The sequence below is a fragment of the Panthera tigris genome, chromosome B4 (genome assembly GCF_018350195.1).
Source record: "Panthera tigris isolate Pti1 chromosome B4, P.tigris_Pti1_mat1.1, whole genome shotgun sequence".
In the NCBI taxonomy this organism is placed as follows: domain Eukaryota; kingdom Metazoa; phylum Chordata; class Mammalia; order Carnivora; family Felidae; genus Panthera; species Panthera tigris.
The window spans coordinates 40,958,942-40,985,486 of NC_056666.1; the positions used below are offsets into that span (position 1 = coordinate 40,958,942).

The 26,545-nt window shown below is 43.5% G+C and overlaps 3 protein-coding genes across 6 annotated transcripts in view; 1 reads left to right on the plus strand and 2 right to left on the minus strand.

The window, feature by feature from the left end:
• Positions 1-491: 491 nt before the first annotated feature.
• Positions 492-7,445, minus strand: VAMP1 (vesicle associated membrane protein 1). The gene is made up of 6 exons (XM_042991646.1): positions 7,397-7,445; positions 7,005-7,155; positions 4,153-4,279; positions 3,792-3,950; positions 3,115-3,166; positions 492-2,704 (listed from the first exon to the last, which is right to left on the minus strand). Coding segments are annotated over exons 2-6 (357 nt in total). The 5' UTR covers positions 7,007-7,155; positions 7,397-7,445; the 3' UTR covers positions 492-2,687.
• A 202-nt stretch (positions 7,446-7,647) lies between these two features.
• Positions 7,648-26,545, plus strand: part of NCAPD2 (non-SMC condensin I complex subunit D2) — a 44,746-nt gene continuing 25,848 nt past the window's right edge. The window contains exons 1-4 of one of the 4 annotated variants that reach the window (XM_007089630.3): positions 7,648-7,885; positions 8,347-8,502; positions 20,720-20,863; positions 22,523-22,672. In XM_007089630.3, the coding sequence (XP_007089692.2) occupies positions 22,546-22,672 (127 nt within the window). In that variant the 5' untranslated portion in view covers positions 7,648-7,885; positions 8,347-8,502; positions 20,720-20,863; positions 22,523-22,545. Of the gene's footprint in view, positions 7,886-8,346; positions 8,503-20,719; positions 20,864-21,284; positions 21,503-21,543; positions 21,619-22,522; positions 22,673-26,545 lie in introns of those variants that run through there. The other 3 variants (XM_007089631.3, XM_007089629.3, XM_042991643.1) reach the window with 3 other exon arrangements.
• MRPL51 (mitochondrial ribosomal protein L51) lies at positions 19,420-20,909 on the minus strand. Its single transcript, XM_007089634.3, has 4 exons — positions 20,824-20,909; positions 20,385-20,479; positions 20,191-20,301; positions 19,420-19,741 (listed from the first exon to the last, which is right to left on the minus strand). Exons 2-4 carry the CDS (start codon positions 20,461-20,463, stop codon positions 19,545-19,547), a joined length of 387 nt encoding a protein of 128 aa, XP_007089696.1. The 5' UTR covers positions 20,464-20,479; positions 20,824-20,909; the 3' UTR covers positions 19,420-19,544.

Here is a 26,545-nt window from a genome sequence, read left to right on the forward strand (position 1 = left end):
AAACTCCTCAGTCCCTCAACTGCAGGGGGAAGATGTCTCTTTTCATCCATTTCTAAATTGTGTCTGGTCAGCACAGTGGAACTCGGCGTAAGGAAACTACGTGAGGCTGCTGGGGAACGGGCGTGTTTGCCGAGGCCTCATCTCGGCATGCCCCCGGGACAGGCCGCGCAGCCTGGGGACCTAGGAAGGAGGTGGACAGGAGGTGTCTGAGAAAACCTGCAGTTGTTTGTGAGGTGATGTTCGAGATGCCCACTCAGCTTCCTGCCATCACTTCCTCTCGCTAGCACCTGGAAGAGTTGGGCTGCTCCAGGTACGAACAAGAGCAGAGACCACTTCCTCTGCCAACACACACATCTTTCATCTCGAGAAGACCACACGGCACACATAAGCCAGCCTTCCGGCCTCACACAACATCAGACTAGAGAAGGAAAACAACCCCCCACCCTGGCCCCTCCTCAGTGACTCCAACCCAAACAACAACCAAGTCAGCATAGTGGTAGGAATTTATATTTTTTGCCTTTGTTCAGAATACATGAGATTGGTAAATATGCCACATGCCTTTGGTGGAAGTACAACTGTTATTATTCTATACAAGTATGGGGTTGGGGGTAGGAAAAAAGACAGAGGTGATGACAGACAAACAGTGGAAACCCCACATCGCCTCATGGCAAACCAAAGAAGAAGGGGATGTGGGAAGCTTGGCTTCATTTGACTGCAAAGTCCCGGGGTTTGGTTGCATATTTGCTCATGCACATGGGTGGTTGGGGGGGCGGGAGGGGGGACAGCAAAGACACAGAAGAGGGTACAGGGTGGGGTGAGAAAAAAAGTAGAAGGGCAAACATCCCCAAAAGAACAAAGCCAACTACATCTGGTGAGCCTCAGAGGGACAGAAACCCAGGAAAGAATTCCTGTGACAGGGCTAGGTGGGCCAAGAGGGCGAATTGGCTCCAGGCTCGGGACACATCGAGGACACTGGTGGTTCTTCTCCAGCGGTGACCCCCTGCATTAGGCAAGGAGGAGCCCAGAGGAGAGTGGAGACCTTCGAGGGGGGCCGTTGGGAGGGTACACTGACTGCTTTCTTCCAGCTCTTCAGTCCTGCCCTGGGGCAGGACGAAGGGAATGTGGGAAAAGGGGGCAAAGGGAAAGGAAGGATGGTTTTGTGCAATGAAATGCTGCTGCGTGGAAAATGGCATCCAGACCCAGCCCAGCCTGGCCTCAGCCTCTTCCTGCACATGGGCCAGATGACAGGAAGAATAAAGGGTCATGGGTGCTCCCCCTCCTGTTCCCAGCCTGCCCTCCTCCCCTCACACCTGGGTCTATTCCACTCAACACCCTATCTGAAGTCCACCAGTGGCCGCCTCAGCTTCCACTGTCTGTCCCCACAAACCACGCAGAGGAAAGGAAAGGAGGCAAAGTGGCATTCAGATGGGTACAGGTGGTTTAGAAGGGGAATACAGTGCAGGAAGAACAGACAGGTGGCTCTCGATGAGAGGGCCCCATGACAGCACAGCAGTCCACAAGCACACTTGTCTACAGACCGTCCCGCCTCCCACCTGAGACTGGGCTGGCAAGTATATTGGACTTCTCTGAACACTCAGAATCGGCTACCCTCAGGAAGGACCTCCTGCCTCGTCCTTGCCTTTGGCAAGTAGCTGGGAATAGTGTAGAGAAAAGGAGTCCCTGAGAGTCCAAGGACCCTCATTCCTAACACTTCACACTTTATCAATGGGAAGGGAGGAACAGGACCCTCCTCAAAAAGCAGGCAAGAGGTAGCTTCTTCCGATCTTGTTATTTTCAGATTGGGTCCTTGACTCATTGTCTCTCTGGAATTAACACATACTCTCTTTACCTATGCCAACAATTAAAATGGAGAGTCCCAAGCTTTGGCTCTATGGAATTATTTGGTATTCTCAGGAACAACACAGAATGCTGCAGAAAATGTGGATGAGAGACAGCCCGTTGTAGTCATGAGCTTATGGGGCTGCATCTAGGATAGGAATGAAGCTGGTACTTTAGCAATTAACGTGTGTGCTCTAGGTCTCCAGAAAACAAAGCAAAAGGTTGTAATATCCCTGACAACATAGAAAATCTTGGACTAACAGATTAGAAATTACTGCAAAAATAAGCTTGACTTTCTGAAAGGGTATTGCACCAGAACCAAGTTGGTCTCTGGGCCCACCCCAGGATCCTCTGCAGGCCTGGCCTAGGAGAAGAGCCCCATGTGACCAGGGCAGTCTTGAGTGAGCTGCCATTCTTCTAGCTGTTCACAGCCTCCTCCTGCCAGTGGCCTGGCCTTTCCTGGTGGCACCACGGGCACCAGATACCCTTCTCCTCCCCCTGGTCTTGGCACCTTCTTGGGCATATCACCCCAGCTACACCCCTTCCTCTTCTCTTGGCCTCCCACTCTTTTTGGCTTTGGGGGAACTTGAGTGGGTACATAAGAACGGGGTAGGGGGAAGGTGCCAGCTGTTGCTCTTCAGGTGGTTACTTCAGGACGGTGCCACGAGCAGCAATTCTAGTGTTGAGGGACACAGTGCAAATGAAAGCAACAGAAAAGAAGGAGTGGGCGACGGAGAAGCCTGGACAGGGTGGAGGGAGGTAGATGGGGACGTTTGTTGAGAGAGTAAACAGAGGGAAGGGGACATGAGTTGGATGGCAATGGAGAACAGGGAAGGGGTGGCACATTCTCAAGTAAAAAAGTAGACTGGACACAGGAATCAGGAAGTCCCAGATGGAAAAGAGAAAGAGACAGGAGAAAACAAGAGGGCAAATTACATCAAGTTACTAGACAGTCGGGGCTTACAGTTGCAGGTGTCCCATCCCCATGGTCTCCCCTAAGCCCAGCCAGTGACAAACAGCATAGCCCCACTTCCTCAGAATAGGAGGGACCATCTTCCCACAATATCTTGCAGAGGGAAGGCTTGCCCACCTAGGAAGTCCTTTGTCCTTGCCCTTCCTCCCTCCCAAACCGGGTGATGACCCCACAGCAGCGATCTCCATACCTCAGTCAGAGCAGCCCCACTCCCCAGGCAGGCAGGCAGGCAGGCAGGGCTGGGAGAAGACTCCAGGACCTTCCCACCTCTTCACCCCACCAGCAACCTCAGCGATACTTACTTACAATAACTACCACGATGATGGCACAGATAGCTCCCAGCATGATCATCATCTGAGGAAACATTGACCAAAAATGGGCCCTTGGATTTAGGGAAGGAGGAAAGACCTATAACCCTAACCCTAACCCTAACCCTAACCCTAACCCTAACCCTGCACCACATCTGAAGCTTCCCAGAAACATCATAGCATCTGCAGCCTGCTCTGTTTCGCTTAGCGCCTGTTGCCCGAAGGCCTTGAAAGGAACTCAGGTGGAGGTGTAGACTTGGGATCTTTAGCCAGCTAGTTCATTTTTCATCATGAAGTGTTCAGCTCATTCCTAAAAGCTGCAGGTATTTAAATATATATCTAGCCTAGTCATCATGCTGAGGTTAGTTGTGTGTGGGGAATGTCCAGGGGAAATTTTTCCAGGGATCTTTTGGGGAAAAGCAGCTTGACTGACCATTTCCAAACTCCTCAGGGTATCACTGTCCCCCAGTTAGTGGTTCTGAATACTCTAGCCTACCCTGGTGGCCAATTCAGGGTAATGCATCTCAAGGAGGCTTTCAGGTTTTCTCCCGAGTTCTGCAGGGCAGAGATCCTGTGCCACTAGAGGTAAGGAAGGTATGCGCCCAAAGGTTTTCTTGCCTTCTAGGAGTTGAGGCCCAGGAAGTAAAGGCAGAAAGAAAAAGAAAACTCACCTTGCAGTTTTTCCACCAATACTTCCTCTTTAGCTTGGCAGCACTGCTCTCAAATTGTGATGCTCCCACCTGCAAGGCATCAGCTCGGTCATCCAGCTGTGACAGTATCTCATCCCTCTTCAGGACCTTGTCCACATTCACACGCATGATGTCCACCACCTGAGGGAGGTTGCAGAAACAAAGCCAGTAAGCTTCCTTGCTAGAGACAGAGGTAAGAACAATAAGGGAATCACAAGTCTGGCCCCATGTAACTCAAGAATGCCTTGCCCTTCTATTAAAAAAAAAAAAAAGAAAAAAGAAAGAAAGAAGTTTCTAAACTTCTAGCAGCTGGAAACTCTCAGAGACAAAGCTCTCCACTTACTTCCTCCACTTGTGCCTGGGTTTGCTGCAGTCGTCTGTTACTGGTCGTATTAGGAGGAGGGCCAGGGGGGCCCCCACCTGGGGCAGCCCCTTCTGCCCCTTCAGTGGGCGGCTGAGCCGGAGCAGACCTGTGGAGAGAAGTGGGCCAAGTACACAACGTAACCGAGACAGAAAGGAATCCCATGTATTCTCACCCCCATCACCAACACCAAGGTGATTAGGTTATATGCAACTAGAAGGGATTCTAACTTCTTGACAACACCAAGTAGGAAGATGCAGCATACAGGAAGAACCAAAAGATGAAAAATCCTGTAACAACACTTAGATGGGGCTCAGGGACATCCAGGATGGCATCAAGAGATCCTGCTTGGGGCTATCCTTTGACCCAAACTCAAATATCCTCTGGCACAATGGCTACGGGGACAAATGTGCCAGTCTTAGACTAGATGGTACTTTCCTGTCAGAAGCCTTTCACATGAAGTCAAACTGGAAAATTCCTATCCAGGTTAGGAGAAATTCACACAAAAGACTAAACCCTCAGGACAAGCTTGTGGACTGACCAGCTCTTTTACACAAAGCCTGAAGAAAGGGCAAGCCAACAGACCCTGCTTAAGAGGATCTAGTTAACAGTTGTTTCACACAATCATTAGTATGTTGTGACTGCTATAAGGACAACTTGGGAAAATCACCAAAGGCAAGGCTTCTGTAGGTAGAGTTGAGTCAGGACTGTTAGCTTGCTTTGTTTGGGGCAGAGAAGATGGGGGTTTTACTTAGGTAGAACTGCAGCCCAAAGCAATTGTGCTAGTTATGAAACTGTTCCAAGAACATAGACAGGAAGCAAAAATATGGGTAATGGTCCCCAATGTACATGCATCACAAACATCATGTCCCTTCCTTTTCTAGATTTGGCATCAAGTCTCAGGAGGCTCCCCTAGTTCTTTATGTCCCAAAGAGAAATCCTGGTTTATACTACTATACACAGAGATTGTTCTTACTTTCCCTTAGCCTGAGAAAGGGTCTTCAACATAAGCTCCTTTCCATGTCCCAACAATGGAGGCTAAATTCATCTCCTAAAGAATTTCTAGAAGTCTAACCTAGGGCATGAGATTTTTCTCTCCCAAGGAAGACTCCACTGGCAGAGGGAGATTCTCAAACTTTATGGAGAATAGAGGTTATAGTAAGAACTCCTCAAACAGAAGCAGAATCTCAAAAACATACCTCCCAGGCTCAGTCCAAGAGCAAAAGCATTAGGAATTAAACCATACAAGTCACCAAAAGGAAATGCCTTGACTACTCACAATAGAATACCCAGAAGTTCTTCCTCCCTAAGTGAATTTCTTTCGGTCTTACAAAAATAGAGAATAACTTCAGAAAGGCTTTACCAGCTGATTATACCCGACTCATCCCCATTCAAGAAATCACTTTCTCATTTCCCTCTAAAGCACAAAAGAAGCAAAGAAAAGAAATACACAAAGCCATGGAAGCCACAAGACTCTTGTGTTACTACTGAGCTAAGCAATCTAGTTCTCTGAAGGTGGAAAATTCAGTATGTAGCAGCCAGTATTTGATCTTGGAAGCAGTCCAGTATGGTGGCACCAATGACAAGATTAAGGTCAGAGATCTCATGATGCCCTGCTAGTCACCATGCTCTCTCCATCTCCTTCAGTTCATCCCACATGCCTGCTACTGGGAACCAGTCCACTGAGAAGGATCCCCCCTCCTCCCCAAAGCAGGAGGAAAAAAAAAAAAAAATGGAATCTTAGGGCTTGGCCAAAATGCATAGAATATCACATACATTTAAAACTGTAGAAATCAAATAAAGAAAAAATGAAATGGTTACAAAGCATCTGAAGGGACCATTTCACTTACTATTTGTTGGAAGTTGGGAACACTCAGCAATAAAATATCCAGGGGTAGTCATAACCCATATGAAACCTTACTGAAATCTTTTCCCTTTTTTGTCACTAGGAGAAGCAACACAAATATATCTAGGACCAAGCCAGGATTCCAGACAGTAATAAGAAAGAAAAATCTTTTTTTAATTCACTGTGGTCCTGACAGGGAAATACTTGATTCGTCTAGCCACAGTTCTCCCCCAGGATCTTGGGAATGGGGCTGATGTTGAAGACCGTCAGAGACTAAATTGATTTGTTGGGGAAGGCAGGGATCCTTGGTTCTATTTCTCTTCCAAATACTTGGCTAAGAGTCAACGACAGGAAAACACCTCCTATACAGGTGGCCTTGAGATGAATGGCTGCTTGGAATCACATGCCACTGCCCCTTGAGTCTTTCTGAGCTGCTCGCCTGGCGCCAAAGAACTGTCAGATAAGTTTCGGGACCTTTGCGTACTGCCAAGAGGGGCGTGGGGGAGGTGGGTAACGCGTCACAGCTGGGATGAGGGGCATACATAAATCCAGACATTGCAGGGCAACCCAAGTTACTCACTGGCAGGTGCACTACTCATTACTGTTTCCAGAGGCCCCAAGTACAATTAGACAACAAGAAAGGGTCTTGAACCCCCTCCCCAGTGTCTCCATGCCCCACCTTCGCCCGGTCCCGGCTTCACTATTACAGAGACCTGAATGAGGCGCCCCGCAGGCGAGAGAAGACAGTGCAATGAAGGTGGGACCCCCGCGCCCCTACCCCGCCCGTGGGGTGCTGGCTGTGGCTGCTGCAGGAATGGGGTACTGCCTTCTCTCCCCAGGGGTGGCCAGGTCTGGGGGCGGCGCGCGGTGGTGCTTCCCCGTGTCGCTGCAGCTGCTGCAATGCGCCATTTTCCGTCCCGCAGAGTCTGGCGCTGAGGGTGGGAGTTGGCAAGGAAGTGTGGAGCCCCCCACACCAGAGTCAACTCACATTTCTGTGGCGGCGGAGGGCTCCGTCTTTTCTCCCGTGGCTGCGGCGAGACTACAGACCGGGGGACCGCTGCGGGTGAAGTCGACGGAAGTGCCGCGCTTCGCCTCCACCTGACCACCCCGGGCTCTAGCTGCGGTGGAACATACCGCAGCTGCCGCGCGGGCCCCACTCTTTATTAGTGTCGGCCACGCCTCCCAGTAACGTAGACAATCCCGCAGCCCAATCCGAGCCCAGGACAGGCGCCAGTCCAGAAGCCAAGCCCGAATAAAGCCAAGCCCGCCCCGTCCCTACAAATTGGCCAATCCCAGCTCTCCCCTCTCATTCCCGACTCCGGAAAAGAGCCGTTGCTTAGGGGATCGGTTCTCTCACCACTTCAACTGTCGTTTGCTTACCAGTCTAACTAAGCGACGGGACTAGATGGAAAAACGCGCCAGCTCTCTGGAAGAGAGGCGCCAACAGTTTGATTTAGGCCTTTTGGGTACCTAGCAGCCAATCGCTGAGCAGTTCCTGCAGTCCGGGCCCGCCCACGACCCCAGGCGCTCGCAGCACCAGCCAATCACAGCCGCGGGCGGGCCCAGCTCTCAGTGACCTAGACACCAGCGTGCTGGGTGTAGAGGCAGTTTCGCTCACAGAGGTTCAGCTCACAGGCGAGCAGACCTGGTCGGCGCTCCGCCTTGCCTACCCACCTCTCACAAATAACTCTGATGTACAGAATCCATAAAGGCTGAGCCCCAAGTCCTCAAGACCCAGTACCAGACGCGGGGTTCTGTCCCTCCAGAGCAATTAGGAAGGCTTTATTCATCCTTTTCCTTCAACATAGCCAGCAAGCTCCTCATGCAATGAATTATCCTAAATCGAACTCCCCCTGTAATCCCTCCCAGGTAGGTTACCACACTGACTCAGTTGCCCAAACCAGACACCTAGAAACCACCCTAGATTTCCTTCCCCGTTCATCTGTACCCCTCCTCTGATAATTCACCAAGCTGAGTGGATCTTTCCTTCTTAGTTTTTCAGGGATTCGTTTCCCTCGTATCACTGTCCTACTCTCACTTTAGACTATTATCCCTTGCCTGGACACTATCCGTTGTAAAACTTACCATTATTTTAGCTTCCGCTAAGAAAAAAAGAAAACTGACACAATGCTTTCTTATCACTTAGAATTTTTATTTTATATTTATTGAAAGTGTAGATTTATATAGATACAGATTTTTATAATAGTTCACTCTTGTGCATACATAAAAAGGAAATTTTAAAAGAGCAACATGGTAACAGTATTCCCAAAACTTCACATTCAGAGCCTGACTCTTATGATTATTATTTTTTTTTTTTTACTTACTCTTAGATGTCCATGATTTTTCACACAATGTAGTCCTCTGTGCATGCCATCAAGGGCTTCGGTGATGCGGCATTTCTTAAAGTAGAGTGTTTCTCTTCTGTCTCCAGAATTTTCTTCCAAGCCTTGGACACCCATTTGGCAAGTTTTGATTCTTCTGAGTAGGTATGACAAATACAGTATGACTACCATCTGGCTAATAGTTACAGTGAAACATCCCAATTTAGATATTTTTTACCATCTTTTTTTTTTTTAAGTTTATTTCTTTTTGAGAGGCGGGGAGGGGCAGAGAGAGGGAGACACAGAATCCCAACCAAGCAAGCTCCAGGCTCTGAGCTGTCAGCACAGAGCCCGAGGCAGGATTCAAACTCACCAACTAGGAGATCATGACCTGAGCTGAAGTTGGACGCTCAACCAACTGAGCCACCCAGGCACCCCCCAATTTAGATATTAAAATGAAAAGAAAAAATGCCTCCTAGAATCAGTGAACTATATCTTTCTGCTTCTAGTCTTGCCCTCCCTCATATCCATCCTCTAAGAAACTCCCAGGATGATATATCCAAATGTTACAATCCTGCTTAAACCCTCAAAACCCCACCAAATCTCCCCTGGGAAAACAAACCTTAAAATCACTGAGTTTTTAAAAAATTAAGATCACTGGGAAAAAAACTTAAAAGCACTGATTTTTTTTAAATTAATATGTTTTGGGGTGCCTGGGTGGCTCAGTCAGTTGAGTGTCCAACTTTGGCTCAGGTCATGATCTCGCAGTTCATGGGTTTGAGCCCCAGTCAGGCTCTGAGCCGTCAGAGCCTGCTTGGGATTCTGTGTCTCCCTCTCTCTCTGCTCCTCCCCACTCATGCTCTGCCTCTCTTTCTCTCTCTCTGTCTCTGTCTCTGTCTCTCTCTCTCTCTCTCAAAAATAAACATTAAAGGGTGCCTGGGTGGCTCAGTCGGTTAAGCGGCCGAATTCGGCTCAGGTCATGATCTCGAGGTCCGTGAGTTTGAGCCCCACGTCAGGCTCTGTCCTGACAGCTCAGAGCCTGGAGCCTGTTTCAGATTCTGTGTCTCCCTCTCTCTGACCCTCCCCCATTCATGCTCCGTCTCTCTCTGTCTCAAAAATAAACGTTAAAAAAATTTTTTTAAATAAAAAAATAAACATTAAAAATAAATTTAAAAAATAACAATTACTATGTTTTTAAACTTGCTAAAAAAATAATTATAGATTCACATGAGGTGGCCCTCAAAAAAGTACAGATAGGTTCCCCATCTCCCTTCACTTAGCTCCCCCAGTGATAGCAGTACCCTATTAAAACCAGGATATTGACATTGGTACAATCCATGGAGTTTATTCATATTTCATCAGTTTTACATACATTCACATGTGCATGTAGCTTTAAATGTAGATTCCTGTAACCACCACCACACTCATGATACAGAACTGTTACATTACTACAAGACTCCCCTGTGCTATCTTTTCATAGCCACTCCTACCAATCCTTGTCAGACACTAATTTGTTCTCCATCTCTATAATTTTATTTCAAGAATATTATAGAAATGGAGTCATACAAATGAAACCTTTTAAGATTGGCTTTTTTTCCCATTTTTGCCTATGGATGTCCCATTGCTCAAGGACCATTTGCTGAAAAAGCAGTCCTTCCTCCATGATATCCTTGAGATCCATCCAATTTGTGTGTATCAATAATTTTCATTGTTGAGTAGTATTCTGTGGAATGGATATGTCATAATTTGTTTAACCATCTACCTGATAAAAAGACATTTGGGCTGATTTCAGTTTGAGATTACAAATAAGACTGCTATGAACAGCCATGTACAGGTTTGCATGAACATGAATTTTCTCTGGGACAAGAGGGCAATTACTGGGTTGGAAGGTAATTGCATGTTTAGTTTCAGAAAAAACTGCCAAACCGGTTTCTGGAATTGCTTTACCATTTAAATTACCACAAGCAGTGTAAGTGGGATCCAGTTTGTCCACATCTTCACCACTACTTGGTGTTGTCACTGTTTCTTTTTTATTCTAGCCATTCCAATAGGTATGTAGTCATATATCATTGTAGTTTCTTTTCTTTTTTTTTTAAAGTAGTCTCCATGCTTAGTATGAAGTCCAATGCCAGGCTTGAACTCATGACCCTGAGTTCAAGACCTGAGCTGAGATCAAGAGTCAGACGCCAACCTACTGAGTCACCCAGGCACCCAGGATCATTGTAGTTTTAACTCTCATTTCTGTGATGGCTGATTATGTTGAACATGTTTTAATGTGATTTTTGCCTCCTTTATATATATATCCTCTTCGATGAAAGGTCTGCTCATATCTTTTGCCCATTTTCTTTTTTTTTTTAATTTTTAAAAAATGTTTATTGATATTGAGAGAGAGAGAAAGAGAGAGAGTGCACGTGAGCAAGGGAGGGGCAGAGAGAGAGAGAGAGAGGAAGAGAGAGAATCCCAAGCAGGCTCCATGCTGTCAGCACAGAGCCCAACATGGGGCTTGATCTCACAAATCTTGACATCATGACCTGAGCCGAGATCAAGAGTCGAATGGTTCACTGACTGAGCCACCCAGGTGCCCTGACCATTTTCTAATTGGGTTGTTCATTTTTTTACTATTGAGCTTTGGGAATTCTTTAAATATTCCAGATAAAGTACTTTGTCTGATAGGTGCTTTCTCCTGGTCTGTCATTTGCCTTTTCATCCTCTCAAAGGGATCTCACACAGAGCGAAGGTTTTCAATTCTGTTTAGATCCAATTTATCAACTTGTCCTCCTATGGATTATACTTTTGGTGTGAAGTCTAAGAAGCTTTGCCTAGCCCTACATCCTGATGATTATTTTCTTATTTTATTTTCTAAAAGTTGTACATTTTTGTGTTTCACATATAAGTCTGTGATCCATTTTGAGTTCATTGTCGTATAAGGTGTAAAGTTTAGATCAGAGTTCATTTTATTGTTTATGGATGTCCATTGCTCCAGACCATTTGTTGAAAAAAGCAAACCTTCCTCTGTTGAATTGCTTTTGCACCTTTGTCAAAAATCAGTTTAGCATATTTGGGCAGATCTATTTCTGGGTTCTCTTCAGTTCCACTGATCTATGTGTCTTTCCTTCTGCCAATAACACACTGTCTTAATTACTGTAGCTATAAATAGTAAGTCTTAACATCAGGTAGAACTATTTCTCCCACTTTATTATTGTTGTTGTTGTTTTCAAAATTGTTTTTGCTATTCTAGATTCTTTGCCTCAAAGGTTATCTTTAAAATGAATTTACAGGGCACCTGGGTGGCTCAGTTGGTTCGGCAGCTGACTTCGGCTCAGGTCATGATCTCAGGGCTCGTGAGCACACGCACACACACACACACACACACACACACACACACACACACCGCCCCTCCAGTCAGTCTTTGTGCTGACAGCTCAGAACCTGGAGCCTGCTTCAGATTCCGTGTCTCCCTCGCTCTCTACCCCTCCCCCACTCACACTCTGTCTCTGTCAGTCTCAAAGGTAAATAAACATTAAAAAAAAATTTTAATGCATTTATGAGCTGATAAGAAAATAGACTGTAGACCAAAATAAAGACTATAGACCAAAAACTAAGTCAAAGTCAAAGCTGCTACCCAGAGAGGTAAGCTGAGCACTGAAGTCTGTTTTGCCTTGCGGCATTTGCTAAAAAGTTGAATTTAGGCATGGTGATGGACTCACCAGGTGCCACTGTGTCATGGGAGACAGAGCTCAGGGCTTTTCTGGGGTTGGAAATCTAACAGAAGATCCCCACCATTACGTCAGAACCTCTATGTCCTCGTTTAAGAGTGGATTCAAAATATTCTAACACCCATGCTGTCCCTAGGGGACTTCATAGAAAACTGCTTGTCTGGAACCTAGGTGCCTAGTGGAGATCTTTTTTATTTTATTTTTTCTTGTAAACACTAGTAAAGAATTTATGACCACAAGCTGTGGCTTTACTGTCTGAATTTTTTGTTGATCCTAAGAACAAAATGGCAAGAATTTAAAGTGATTCTAGGTTGACAGTCCCACCAAGCACCTGGCAAAAGTGATGCAATTCTCTCTGGATGAGCTCATCTTTGATCTAGGCCCTGGGGAATTTCCACAGATACAGTTCCAAAAAATATAAATTGTGGTCAAAAATTGCAAACAAATAAGGGACAAAGTTCCAAGAGCAAGAGCCAACAGAGGTAGGGATAGGAAGTAAGAAAGAAAGTTAGAAAATCAAGCCAAATAGTCCAATATCTGACTAACAGGAATTCTAAAAGAGAAAACAGGATATAAGACAGAGATATAAAAGAAATAAAAGAAAATTTTCCTGAATTGAACAAGTCTCTCTGGATTAAACAGTGTGCTATGTGCCCAACACAACGAAAGAAAAAAGAAGCATATCAAGACACATTTTTATGAAATTGGAATATTTTGGAAAAAAGAGAAGAAGCTAAAAAAATTCAAAAAGAGGGGGGAAAAGAACAGGAATCAGAATAGCATCTCAATACAGTATTAGAAGATAGAAGACAATGTGGCAGTGTCTTTAAAATTCTGGAGAAATATCATTAACCTAGAATTTCATACCAATCTAACTACCAATATAAGATCAATTTTTTTTAAAAGATCAATGTATATCAAAAGAAGAATATTGACTCCTTTCATTATCAAAATTCTTACCTCTCTATTTAAGTAGGCTACTACAAGATGCACTCTGACAAACAGGAAAGAGAAAGGCAATAGATATAAGGAATGGAATGCTGGATCCACACACAAAACTGGTTAAAGAAAATCCTGGGTATGGAAGCTGTGCCATGTGTCCTGACTGAAGCAAGAGGATGGAAAAAAACTGCAGGAAAGTCTCCAGAGAAAAAAAACGGATAAAGTATCTGCCATGTTTAAATATTTGAAAAATAAGGGGTGCCTGGGTAGCTCAGTAGGTTAAGCATCTGACTCTTGATCTCGGCTTTCATGGGATCCAGCCCTGGTCAAGTTCTGTGCTTACAGCATGGAGCCTTTTTGGGATTCTCTCTATCCCTCTCCCTCCGCCCTTCCGCAACTCATGCACACGTGCATAGACACTCTCTTTCTCTCAAAATAAATAAATAAAAACTTTAAAAATAAATAAATAAGGGGCACCTGGGTGGCTCAGTCAGTTAAGCGTTGGACTCATGATTTCAGCCCAGGTCATGGTTTCACAGTTCGTGGGTTCGAGCCCTGAGTCAGGCTCTGAACTGGCAGTGTGGAGCCTGCTTGGGATTCTCTCTCCCTCTCTCTGCCCCTCCCCCCTCAAGCTGTCTCTGTCTCTCTCAAAATAAATAAATAAATAATAAAACTTTAAAAAAATTATAAACATAAATACATAATAAATAATTGAAAAATAATATGAACAAGTATTTAACAGTTCCGATGGGATATATGGAAAAAAATTAGAGCTAGATACATAGAAAATTATACAAAAGAAACAGAGGCAATTAACTTGAGAAAAAACAAAAAGTTAAATAAGAAATAGAAGTTACTTTACATTTATGTCAATTGATTTTCAACAAGGGTGCCAAGACCATTGTCTCTTCAGCAAATGCTGCTGGACAACTGGATGTGAACATGCAAAAGAATGAATTTGGATGGCTACCTCCCACCATACACAAACATTAAATCAAAATGTATCAAAAAATTAAATGTAAGAGCTGAAACTATAAAAGTCTTAAAAGAAGACATAGCTATATGTCTTCATGACCTTGGATTAAGCAATGATTTCCTAGATATGATAACAAAAGCACAAACCGCAAAAGGAAAAATAAACAGGGCATCAGCAAATTATGAAACTTTTGTGCTTCAAAGAACATGATCAAGACAATGAAAAGAATTCACAGAATCAAAGAAAATATTTGCAAATCAGATATCTGATATGGTAATTGTATCTAGGATATATAAAGGACTCTTCCAACTCAATTATAATTTTAAAAATTTGAAAATGGACAGAGGATCTAAATAAACATTTCTCAAAAAGAAGATATGCAAATGGCCAATAAAGCACAAGAAAAATGCTCTATATCATTAGCCATCAGGGAAATACAGATCAAAGCCACAGTGAGACACTACTTTATGCCTACTAGGATGGCTATAATGAAAAACAAACAAAGAATACCAAACGGTGACAAGTCTGTAGAGAAATTAAACCTTCATACACCACAGGTAGAGATACAAAATAATGCAGCCAATTTGGAAAAGAGTTGGCAGTTCCTCAAATAGTTAAACATAAAGTTACCATAGAGTGACCCAGCAACTCCACTCCTTGGTTTATACCCAAGAGAAATGAAAATGTCTACACAAAACCTTGTTACACAAATGTCCATGGCATCATTTTTCAGAGTAACCACAGGGCACCTGGATGGCTCAGTTGGTTAAACATCTGGCTCTTGACTTCGGCTCAGGTCATGATCTCATAGTTCATGAGTTCAAGCCCCACATCAGGATCCACACTGACAGTGTGGAGCCTGCTTGGGACTCTCTCCCTCTCTCTCTTCCCCTCCCTATTTGTGCTCTCTTTCTCTCGCAAAATAAACTTTTAAAAAAACAAAACAAAAAAAAGAATAACCAAAAAGTAAAAACAACCTAGATGTCCACCCACTGATAAATGGATAAATATGAGGTGGTATATCCATACAATGGAATATTATTCAGTAATAAAAAGGAATGAAGTACTAATATATGTTACAACATGGATGAACCTTGAAAGCACTATGCTAAATTTAAAAAGCCAGTCACAAAGGATGAAATCTGGTATGATTCCATTTAGATGAAACATCCAGAATAGGCAAGAATGTATAGGGGCAGAAGGTGGGTTTGTGGTTGTCTAGAACCGGGAGGGAGGGGGAATTGAGGGTGACAGTTAAAGGGCATAGGATTTCGTTTTGGAGTAGTGATGAAAATGTTCCAAAATGATGATGGATGTACTATTCTGTGAATATACTAAAATCCATTTGATTGGTTGAATTGTATCTCGATAAAGATATAGAGGTTTTATTGTTTAAATGTTTTTCTTTTTTTAAATGATTATTTATTTTTGAATGAGAAATTGGGGAGGGACAGAGAGAGAGGGAAACGGAGGATCTGAAGCGGGCTCTGAAGTGCTCACAGCAGAGAGCCCCATGTGGGGCTCAAACTCATGAACCACGAGATCATGACCTGAGCCACTCAGATACCTAAACGACGGAGCCACCCAAGCGCCCCAAGATACAGAATTTTTAAATAAGAAACACTAGTTATCCCCCAGTACACCAAGTAGTAAACAATATTTACATAGTCCTAATAATGTAAATACTGTCTACTGATTTAAGCCAAAATGCTGATAAAACTATGATGAAGAGGAATGGGGAAAGGGCTACAAGAAAGGAGAGGATTGCAGAGTGTAAATCCAGTTTCCTGACAAGATAACTAATAGAGGCCACTGGCTTCCTCTTCCAAAATCAAACCTGGAGAATCTATAGAAGCTATAAGGAATCATGAATTTCAAGAACTAACAACAGAAGCACAAGAATGTCTTGGGGACACCAAAGACTATTGTTATGGGTTGAATTCTGTTCTTCAAAAATTTTTATATTGAAGTCCCAAGCCACCTGGCTGACTTGGTTTGTAGAGCATGTGAATCTTGATCTCAGGGTTATGAGTTCAAGCCCACACTGAGTAGAGATTATTTAAAAATAAAATGTTTAGGGGAGCCTGGGTGGCTCAGTCAGTTAAGCACCCAACTTCAACTCAGGTCATGATCTCACACTCCGTGAGTTCAAGCTCTACGTTGGGCTCTGTACTGACACTGTGGAGCCTGCTTGGGATTCTCTCTCTCTTCCTCTCTCTCTGCCCCTCCCCTGCTCATGCTCTCTCTCCCTCAAAATACATAAATCAACATTAAATATGTTTTTAAAAGATTCCTGTTTTAGACAATGAAAATCATATAATTTGTAAACGATCACAATTTGATAAACATTAAAAAAATGATCATAATTTGATCTCTATTCTTTCAACCCTCATATCCACTCTTTTTTTCTTTCTTTCCCTTTCTTTCTTTCTTTCTTCCTTTCTTTCTTGACATTGACTAGGACTTTCAATACTAAGTTAAAGTGCAACAGGAATGGTACGCATCCTTGTCTTGTTACTAGTCTTTTTTTCTTTTTAAAAAATTTATTTATTTAAATTCAACTTTGTTAACATACAGTATAGTATTTGTTTCAGGAGTAGAACCCAGTAATTCATCACTTACATATAACACCCAGTGCTCATCCCAACGAGTGCCCTCCTTAATGCCCATCACACATTTAGCCCATCCTCCCACCTGTCTCCCCTTCAGCAATCCTCAGTTTGTTCTCTGTATTTAACAGTCTCTTATGTTTTGCCTCCCTCTCTGTTTTTACCTTATTTTTCCTTCCCTGTCCCTATGTTCATCTGTTGTTTCTTAAATTCCACATACAAATTAAATCATATATTTGTAAAAAAAAAAAATCATATATTTGTCTTTTTCTGACTTATTTAGCTTATTATGTCTTATTACAGATCTTAAAGGGAATGCATGTCTATTAAATATTTGTGGTTGATCTCTACTATGTAATCTTTACCAAGTTAAAGAAATTTCCTCCTGTTCCTAGCTTAACAGGTTTTTTATTTTAAATCATTGGGCTAAATCTTCATCTTTCATAACAGGAAGCTAATAAAGTCTAAAGCTGATAAATCATAAAGAGCAGTAGGGCATATTGTTTCAAATTACGATAATAAATACCAAAATATTTCAAAGAAGTGAGAGCCTTTCATTCTAGGAAGCTAGTTTGGAGGGTAGACAGGTGAAGCAGGGGACTTTTTGTCACACGACTTTCCCTTCTTTTTGATTAACTACATGCATGCATTACTTTGATTTTCTAAAAATAAAGCTTAATTTAGAAATAAATCGTCTCCTACACCATTTTAAAAATTGAGATATAATTCATATACCATATGTTTATATAGTATACAATTGTTTTTTAGTGTATTCACAAGGTCGTGCAACCATCACTGCTAATTCCAGAACATTTTTACCATCCCTAAAAGAGCCTTGTATCTGTTAACAGTCATCTCTCATTCCCTATCCCTTATCCCATTCCCTGACAATAACTAATCTACTTTCTGTCTCTGTAGGTTTGCCTATTCTGGACATTTCATACGAATACAATACAAGCCTTTTATGACTGCCTTCTTTGGTTTATTAAAGTGTTTTCACGGTTTATTCATGTTGTTAGATGTATCAGTACCTCATTCTTTTTTATGGCTGAATAATATTCCATTGCATGAATATACCACATTTTCTGTATCAGTTGATAGACATTTGCTTTGTTTCTTCTTTTTCGCTATTATGAATAACAATGCTATGAACATTTATGTACCACTTTTTGTATGAACATGTTTTCATTTCTGGTGGGTATATACTTAGGAGTGGATTTGCTGGGTCATATGCACCACTGATCACTCTTCTCTTCCCCACTTGAAATGTTCTACCACTTATTTCTTTGCTGAAATCCAGCCTCTTCTAGGAAGCCTCTCCTGATTAGACCAAATACAATCTCTTATTTAGATCATTTATCACCAGTGGTTTCTAAACATGGTTAATGAAAATCACCTGAGGGATTTTACAATCAGAATTGTCTAAAATTAGGAGTCATGCTTTGAAAAAGTAAAAGGCTGGAAACAATCTAAATATCTATCAAAATGGAACTAGTTAAATCATTATGGTATAGAATGTGAGGATATAAAACAATCCAGGTTGTATTAAGTGAATAAGCAAGGTATAGAACAGTGTATATAGACTCCTCTTTTCATTAAAAATAAAAACTAAAAATAAATAGAATCCTCTTTTCAAAAGGAGATATACAGTTAATACATGATTATACATGTACAGTTTATGTCCAAAGGACTAAAAAAAAAAAAAAAATAGTGGTTGCTTCTGCAAAGCACAAAAAAAAAACAGGCCGTGAGAAAACTCTTTACCTGATTACCCTTCAGTAATTTAAAAAATTTCCATTGTATTTTTTTTAATGTATTTTTTAAAAAAGTAGATGTGCAAGACTCAGCTCAGCTCTACAGATCACAAATCTTTGGGGGCAGGGACCTGGCTTTTGAAATCGTGAAACTACCAAGGTGATTCTGATGATCAGTCAGGCTTAGTATGCAAACCATTCATATGGTACTTAATGCCTCATATTAAAGTGTACATGTGAGAATATATCTTTATCCCCTAACTAGGAAATCATGTTATCTATTACATTTTTTCTTGCATTTCTCAACTTAGAAAAAGTACCCAGTATTTTTGATGAAAATAATGAACAAGAATAATTCTATTTGTTACATTTCATTCCAGTGTGAAAATGTTCTCAAACATACATTTAAGATAACAGCATTATGAAGCAATAAGAAATTACCACTTTCAATACATGAAAAGCTAAATGTCAAAAAGTGCCATCAATTTCCTTTTTCTTTTAAAGTTTATTTATTTTGAGAGCAGGGGAGTGGCCAAGAGAATCTCTAGCAGGCTCCACCACGACAGCGCAGAGCCCCATTAGGGGCTCAATCTCATGAACTGCGAGATCAGGACCTGAGCAGAAATCAAGAATCCAAGGCTCAACCAATTGAGCCACCCAGGTGCCCCGTTTCTTTTTTTTTTTTTTTTTTTAATGTTTGTTTATTTTTGAGAGAGAGAGAGAGACAGAGAGAGACAGAGCATGAGTAGAGGAGGGGCAGAGAGAAAGGGAGACACAGAATCCGAAGCAGGTTCCAGGCTCCAAGCTGTCAGCACAGAGCTGGATGCAGGGCTGGAACCCACGAACCGCAAGATCAATGACCTGAGCTGAAGTCAGACACTTAACTGGCTGAGCCACCCAGGTGCCCCCACCCCCTTTTCTTTTTTAAAGGCTAAAAATATAGCTAGTCTGCAATGGGCAAGTGGTGAAGTCCAAACCTAAGACTTATGGATGGATGAGCCAGAGTTCATAGTCTACTTGAATGAATAAAAGTAGCATCTAGAGTAAAATAAAGTGTAAGAGTAAAATAAAGAGCAGATAACAGATTCCAAAGAAGCCCCATTTTATTAGAGAGCATACAAATCCCAAAGGGAAAAGTACTGTCCGTCTCCCCCCCCCCCCCCCCCCCCCTTGACAGATGTGTCTCTTCCACAGTTCCCAGCTTTCTCTTCTACCGGTACTTTCCATGTCTGTTAAAGTGTTTGTAGAGGTAGCTGATGCGTTTGTTAAGGTTGTGCAGGTCATCAAGGAACATTCGATTTCCAACCATTTTCTTCTTTCGGATACAACGTTGCAATTCATTCCCCTTCCAGCCTCTAAGCCATCTGGGGCCCCTGATCAGTTCTTTGGGGTGCATTTCAAAGTCTCCTGTGTAATGTGAGAGAACACGTTAGTTCCCAGACAAGAGGCAACGAACACAGCCTCCACCAGCTAAGCCTTCAGCATGCGGTTGCATTTTCCTGAGCTGCGCCTACAGACAAACAGCACCTACACGATCAAGAGCACAGACTCTGGAGCCAGACTGCTTGTGGTTCAAATTCTGGCACTGCCATTTACTGGCATTGGAAAAAATCACTTAACCCCTCTGTGCTTCAGTTTCCTTACCTGTAAACTGAAAAAACAAAAAACAACCCTTACTGTAAGGATTAATACATGTAGTGCACTCAGAACAGCGTCAAAAACAACCAGAATACGCACGTTAAGTGTCGGCTCTTATTACTGAGCATGGTACCATTCGTACACTGGTGGGGGGAAAAAAAAGATAATCTTACGTAAAAAATTACTCTGAAATTCTGTACCACGGAATCGAATCTTACCCAGGATCCCGATGTTGTCATACACCCCGAACATAGCCCTCTTCTCGTTCCAACGATCAACCACTTTGGGAGGCGGGAGGGTGAGCCTTACGTGGAACATTCCAGGAATACCTAGGGTCGGGGAAGAAAGGGAATGAGTCTGAGCCGCTTACTGACAAGCAGTTCTCAGGGCAATTTCTACATCAGCCACTTACCCAGAGAGAAGCTTCTGCAGGATAGGGGCGCCCGGCCCCATAGGACCCTGCCTGCCCCCAAAGAGAGGCTCCCTGCCATTGCTCTCGTCTCTTCCCTACAACAGCAACCACACAAGCATAAGAGTAGGGTCACACGTGACCTTCGAGGAGCCGACAGGGACCTTCCGCGCCAGCCTCACAGGACACTAGACGGAAGGAGCCATCTTGGGTCTCATCGAGGTACCTCCCGCAGCCAGACCCGTCTTGGCTCCTCCTTCCCCAGCCACAAACCCCACCCTCCAAGTTCCGGTGTACAGAGGCCTTGAAACCCCTCCCTCCCTTCCCACCCCGCCCAGGTGCTTCCGGTTCGCCCGCCGAAGTCTTGGAGACTCCGAAGAGCAGAGGGATTCATTTCGTCGTTGCCCAGGACGCCCCAAAGCTGAATTTCGAGGAAACTCACCCTTTCCTGGGGGCGTCCCTCAACTGTGAGGGAGATGAAGGTGCAAACTCTGGAACCCAAAACCTCTTTTTCTGTGCCTCACAGCAGTATTGTGTTGTAGCTGTTTTTATTATCCCTTTTCTACTGGGGAGGAAATCTGAGGCGCAGAGAGTGAAGTGACCTGCTGGACGTCACCTAGAGGAGATGGCGGAACATGGATTAGAGCCTAAACCTTTTAACTCCCGGCTTGGACTTGCCTCCTGCCCCGGGGGGGGGGGGCGGGGCGGTGACTGAGTGGGTCACTAGCCCAAGGGCGCTATCACCGCCTAGCTAGAAAGGGCGGCAGAATGAGGCAGCCGCGAGACGAGGGGAGGCGGGCAGGGGATCTAGGCCCTGCCCCGCCCCTGGCGGCGCGTCTGGCTTCCAGGCTCCTGAGATGTGATTGGCGGGTCTCTGCAGAGAGTGACGCGATTGGCCTCCTAACGGCGGTTGAGATTTGAACTCCACCTTTGTGGCTTTGCCCGCGCGGCGCCTGGCTCAGAGGCGGGTTTTTGCCTCCGCCTGCCGGGGATTGGCCGGTTTCTCTGCCCGCTTGAGTGCTGCGGTGCTGATTGGTGCGTATTGTGCAGTCCGTGTTTTTTCCTTCATTTCGGCCCCACGTCCTGAGTCGGAGGAGCGGCGGGTGAAGTTCTTTTCTGAGGTGTGGTGTTAATGGGCAGCGGGAAATACAAGACTGGGAAGTTTGGGGATGGGGCAGTATGACGCGATATTAGGCTACGTACGAGAGGCAGGGAGTTTCAGTGCGTAATTCTGGCGGTAAGATGTAGAAACAGTAAGTTTTAACAGACCCGTGCGGAATATGGGCAAATCTCTTAACCTTTTTTTTTTTAGCTTCAGTTTCCTCATCTGTAAATAGGGTTGTGTTATCATGCATTCCATGAGATTGGCATTCGAAGAACTAGATCAGATATGATATATTCAAATAGCCTAATAAGAACGTGACACAGAGTAAACAGATGTTAAATGTTAATACTCTCCCATTCTGGAGCCAGGACACGCACTAGTCTATGCTGGCCCACTGCCCTAGCCTTGAGTGAGGCCTTCTCTCAGTGCGTAAAAATGGAAATGTCCGTTAAAATGGAAATGCTAACTTAATGCATTGATATGCCACTTTGTGGTTTTTTTTTAATTTTTTTTAATGTTTATTTTTGAAGGAGAGAGAGACAGAATGTGACGGGGGGGGGGGGGCGCAGAGAGAGAGAGGGAGACATAGAATCTGATGCAGGCTCCAGGCTCTGAGCTGTCAGCACAGAGCCCAGATGCGGGGCTCGAACCCACAAACCACCAGATCATGACCTGAGCCGAAGTCGGACGCTCAACCGACTGAGCCACCCAGGTGCCCTGCCACTTTGTATTTCTTTAAACATTCTCATGTCTTTTGACTCATTTGATCCTCAGAGCAACTTTGCAAAATAATCAGATTAGTAACTCTGTTGTGCAGATGAGGTTCAGGGGGGTAAGTGACATAACCAAATAGCAGAGTCACAACTAGATTTAGATTCTAGTCCAGGGTTGCCTCACATCCTCTTAAGATAACGTTACCGCCGTGGTATAAGTTTGATATAAGCGTCATATATCTGAAGGTGGAGGAATAATAGAACGAGATTAAAAAGACAGTCCTTAGATATAGATCTTGACCTGTTTGCTGTTTGGTTTCCAGACCTGTGAGCCAGTGGGAGAAAGATGTGTCCCCAGCTGTATGAGTTCCATCTGCCTTTAGCCCCAGAGGAGTTGTTGAAAAGTGGAGGAGTGAATCAGTATGTAGTGCAAGAGGTACTGTCCATCCGACATCTTCCATCACAGCTTAGAGGTAAGACTTCATAGCGGCTACTGTGCCTGGCCCTTCAAAACAGCCATCCCCCATGTAATTATATTATCGGCCTTTTGCACTACACTGCTAAGCTCCATGAGGGCAAGGAACCCATCTTTCCTATTCATGGTTTTCTTCCTAGCATTGCTTGGGATGTATTACATGAAGAGTATCCACATTGACCTCCTTTTCTCAATCATTCAAAAAACAGTCTTGGTGTATGCAGCTACTCTTTGGAGAAAAACTTATTTTAGATCTTTACCTCTTACCACGTGCCAAAACTAAGTTCTGATGGATTTAAAAGTTACAGGAAAAGGTAGCTTTCTCAGAATGTATGGGACTTGACCTGACCTGTTTCAGGTAGTACTTTTTTAGAGTCTAGATCTCTTGTTTCCAAGGGTGTGCAATAATAGGAAAAAAATATGTACACCTACAACACTGAACAGTATATGCACAATACAGTTATCCGTTGAAACCTACAGATGAACAAGGCAATTTATACATTATCACTAAGACCTTGTAATGTCACTATGCTTCTTGGAAGTGGTCTTTCAGGTTGTTTTAGAGAGGTACATAGAGTAGAGATTAAGATTCTGGAGCCAAGCTATCTGAATTTGAATCCTGGCTCTACCGCTCTCACCTTAGACAAGTTACTTATTCTGTCTGTACCTGTTTCCTCATCTGTTAAGATAGGGATAATAGCCTACTTCATTTACTATCGTCTATAACAAGAAGGGTTGGTTAATGCAGCAGCTTGATAATTTAACTCCAGCTTGTCTCCTCTTGGCCATGATGGTTGCTAGATGCCAGCTCCTTGCTCTTATGTACAGAAGTAGTGAAGGTGATTTTTTTTTATCTTATACTTCTTTCTTTTTTTAAAACTTTACCAGAAGCCTCCCAACAGACCTAGCCAGAATTGATTTTGCCTATTTCCCTGAACTAATTACTGATAAGGGCTACAGATTTACCCAGATTGTCTAAATTGATAAAGATTATTATCTAGGAGCCTCCCTAAACCCAGACATATCACCATTTGGTAAGCAAAGAACGCAGAGTGTGGAGGTCAACCAGTAGCTGGCAAGTCAACAGAATCCACTATGGTGGAGATAGACTATTCTCTCCATATAGTGTTGATATATGCGTCACCAATTGCACAGGCTGCACAGTGTAGTAAATTGTTCTTCAGTTATTATAATGCATCATTTTTTAAATGAATAATTACTCACTTTAAGAGTTCTTTTTATAATAATTGCAGTGCTTTTGGTGTTTAGAACCCTAACTATAAGTTCTATAAGATCAAATCATTTACTTTGTTCAATAAGTATTTACTGATGATACACTGTCAGACACTGTTCTGGGTCCTGGGGACACAACAGTAAACAAAACAGACAAGTTGACAAAGTTCTTTCTCTCAAAGTTCTCAACAAGGAATAAATAAATAAGGACTATGTCAAATGGCTATAAGTGCCAGGGAGAAAAGTAAACAGGATAAACAAAATATGGTGTGGCAGGGTAGGAACTGCATTTTATGTTGGATGATCAGTGAAGGCTTGCTGATCAGTGACATTTGAGCAGAGGCCTTAAAAGTGAAGAAGTAAACTATGCAGATAGTTCTCATAGGCCTTCTAAGCAGAGAGAAAAGCCAGTGCCAAGGCTCGGAGGTGGGAAAATGCCAATATGGTTGGAGTAGAGTAAGCTAGGGAAAGATGTCAGATGAGAAGTGGTGCAGGTTATTCTAGAGTCTTGCTCCTTACACTGTGGCCTTCAGACCAGCAAATTAGAATCATGATTTAGGAATTTATCAGAAATTAAAAAAAAAAAAAAAATGAAATCCAAGATAAAGACCCATCCCAGAACTATTGAATCAGAAGATCCGTTTTTTAAGAATATCCTTAGGTAATTCAGATGCACATTTAAGTTGGAGAAGCACTAATCTGGAGTCTTGTAGGTCATAATAAAGATTTAGATTCAGTGTGAACACAGGAATGGCACAGTCTGACATTTTAAAAGTATCACTATTGGGGCGCCTGGGTGGCTCAGTCGGTTAAGCGTCCGACTTCGGCTCAGGTCACGATCTCGCGGTCCGCGAGTTCGAGCCCCACGTCGGGCTCTGGGCTGATGGCTCAGAGCCTGGAGCCTGCTTCCGATTCTGTGTCTCCCTCTCTCTCTGCCCCTCCCCCGTTCATGCTCTGTCTCTCTCTGTCTCAAAAATAAATAAACGTTAAAAAAAAAAATTAAAAAAAAAAATTAAAGTATCACTATTGTGTTGAATAGTGTGAGGGGCAAGGGAAGAAGCAGGAGACTCATTGAGAGGGTAATACAGTAGTACCAGGTAGCTTGCCTTGCCTGGGGTGATAACAGTAGAGGTATTCATAAAAAGTTAGGTTCTGAATAGATGTTTTTGCCTTTTAATATTTTTTATTTATTTTTGAAAGAGAGAGTGCAAGCGGGGGAGGGTCAGAGAGAGGCGGGGACAGAGGATCTGACGCAGGGTCCATGCTAACAGCAGTGAGCCCAATGCGGAGCTCAAATTCAAGGGCTATGAATCATGACCTGAGCCGAAGTCGGACACTCAACAACTGACCCACCTAGGCACCCCAGGTTCTGAATAGATGTTAAAAGTAGAGCCAACAGGATTGTTGATGGATTGGCTGGGATTTACAGGGTTAGAGAAAGAAGAATCTAGGATGATTACAAGGTTTTTGGATCTGAGTAACTAGAAAAATGGAAGTACCATTTACTGAGATGGGGTAACTTATGAGAGGAGCAGCTTTGGGCTGTTGGTTGTAGAATTGTGGAGTTTCGGGGAGAGGTGCCCGCTACAGCTATATGTTTGGGGTTTAATGTTCAGCATGTAGAAGGCCATTTAAAGCCATGAAATTTGAGTGTAGATGGAGACAAAAAGCAGTTTAGAGATGTAAGAGCTGAGACAGCCCAGTATTTAGAGGCTGGAAAGATGAGAAAGAACCAGTAGGAGAAACTGAGGACCAGTCATTGAGGCAGAAAGTGAACAAAGGCACTAAACGGAGGCTAAATTAAGAGATGTTTCAAAAAGAAGTGGAGAGCTCAACTGCAAATTAATTACTGGACTTCACAATGTGGTGATTGGGGAAAGCGGTTTCAGAGGAGTGGTGGGGGCAAAAGGCTAATTGAAATAGGTGGGTTTATGAGAAAATGGGAAGACAGAGTTTAGATAACTTTCTGATTGTTTTGCTTTCATGAGTAACAGAGAAATGAGGTGATGATGGAGGAGGAGGTAGAGTTGAGGGAGGATTTTTTGTTTTTTTATTTTGAGAGAGAGAGAAAGAGCAGGGGAAGGGCAGAGAGAAGGAGAGAGAGATAATCCCAAGCAGGCTCCATGCTGTCAGCACAGAGTCCATCGTGGGACTGGATTCCACAAACTGAGATCATGGCCTGAGCCAAAATCAAGAGTCAGAGACTTAACTGACTGAGCCACCCAGGCTCCCCGGGAGGATTTTTTATAAGATGGGTAGCATTACATGTGTATGTACTGAATGGAAGCTATCAGAGAAGGTTAGGTTGATGATGCAAGAGGGAGAGGGGACAGATTGTTGGAGCAGTATCTTTAGTAGGTAAGAGAGTGTGTAGTCTGGTGCACAGAGGGAGGAGATGGTTTTACTAGAGGGTGGGACAGTTTATCTGCAGTAGCAAAAGAAAAGAGTAGCTGGGCACAGATGCAGGTAGTGAGGGGAAATACAGATCTTGGGGCAGCTGGAAGTTCTCTTCTGTGTGCTTCTTAGTGTTTATTTTTGAGAGAGAGAGAGAGTGGGGGAGGGGCAGAGAGAGGGAGAAACAGAATCTGAAGCCAGCTCCAGGCTCCGAGCTGTCAACACAGAGCTCGACATGGGGCTT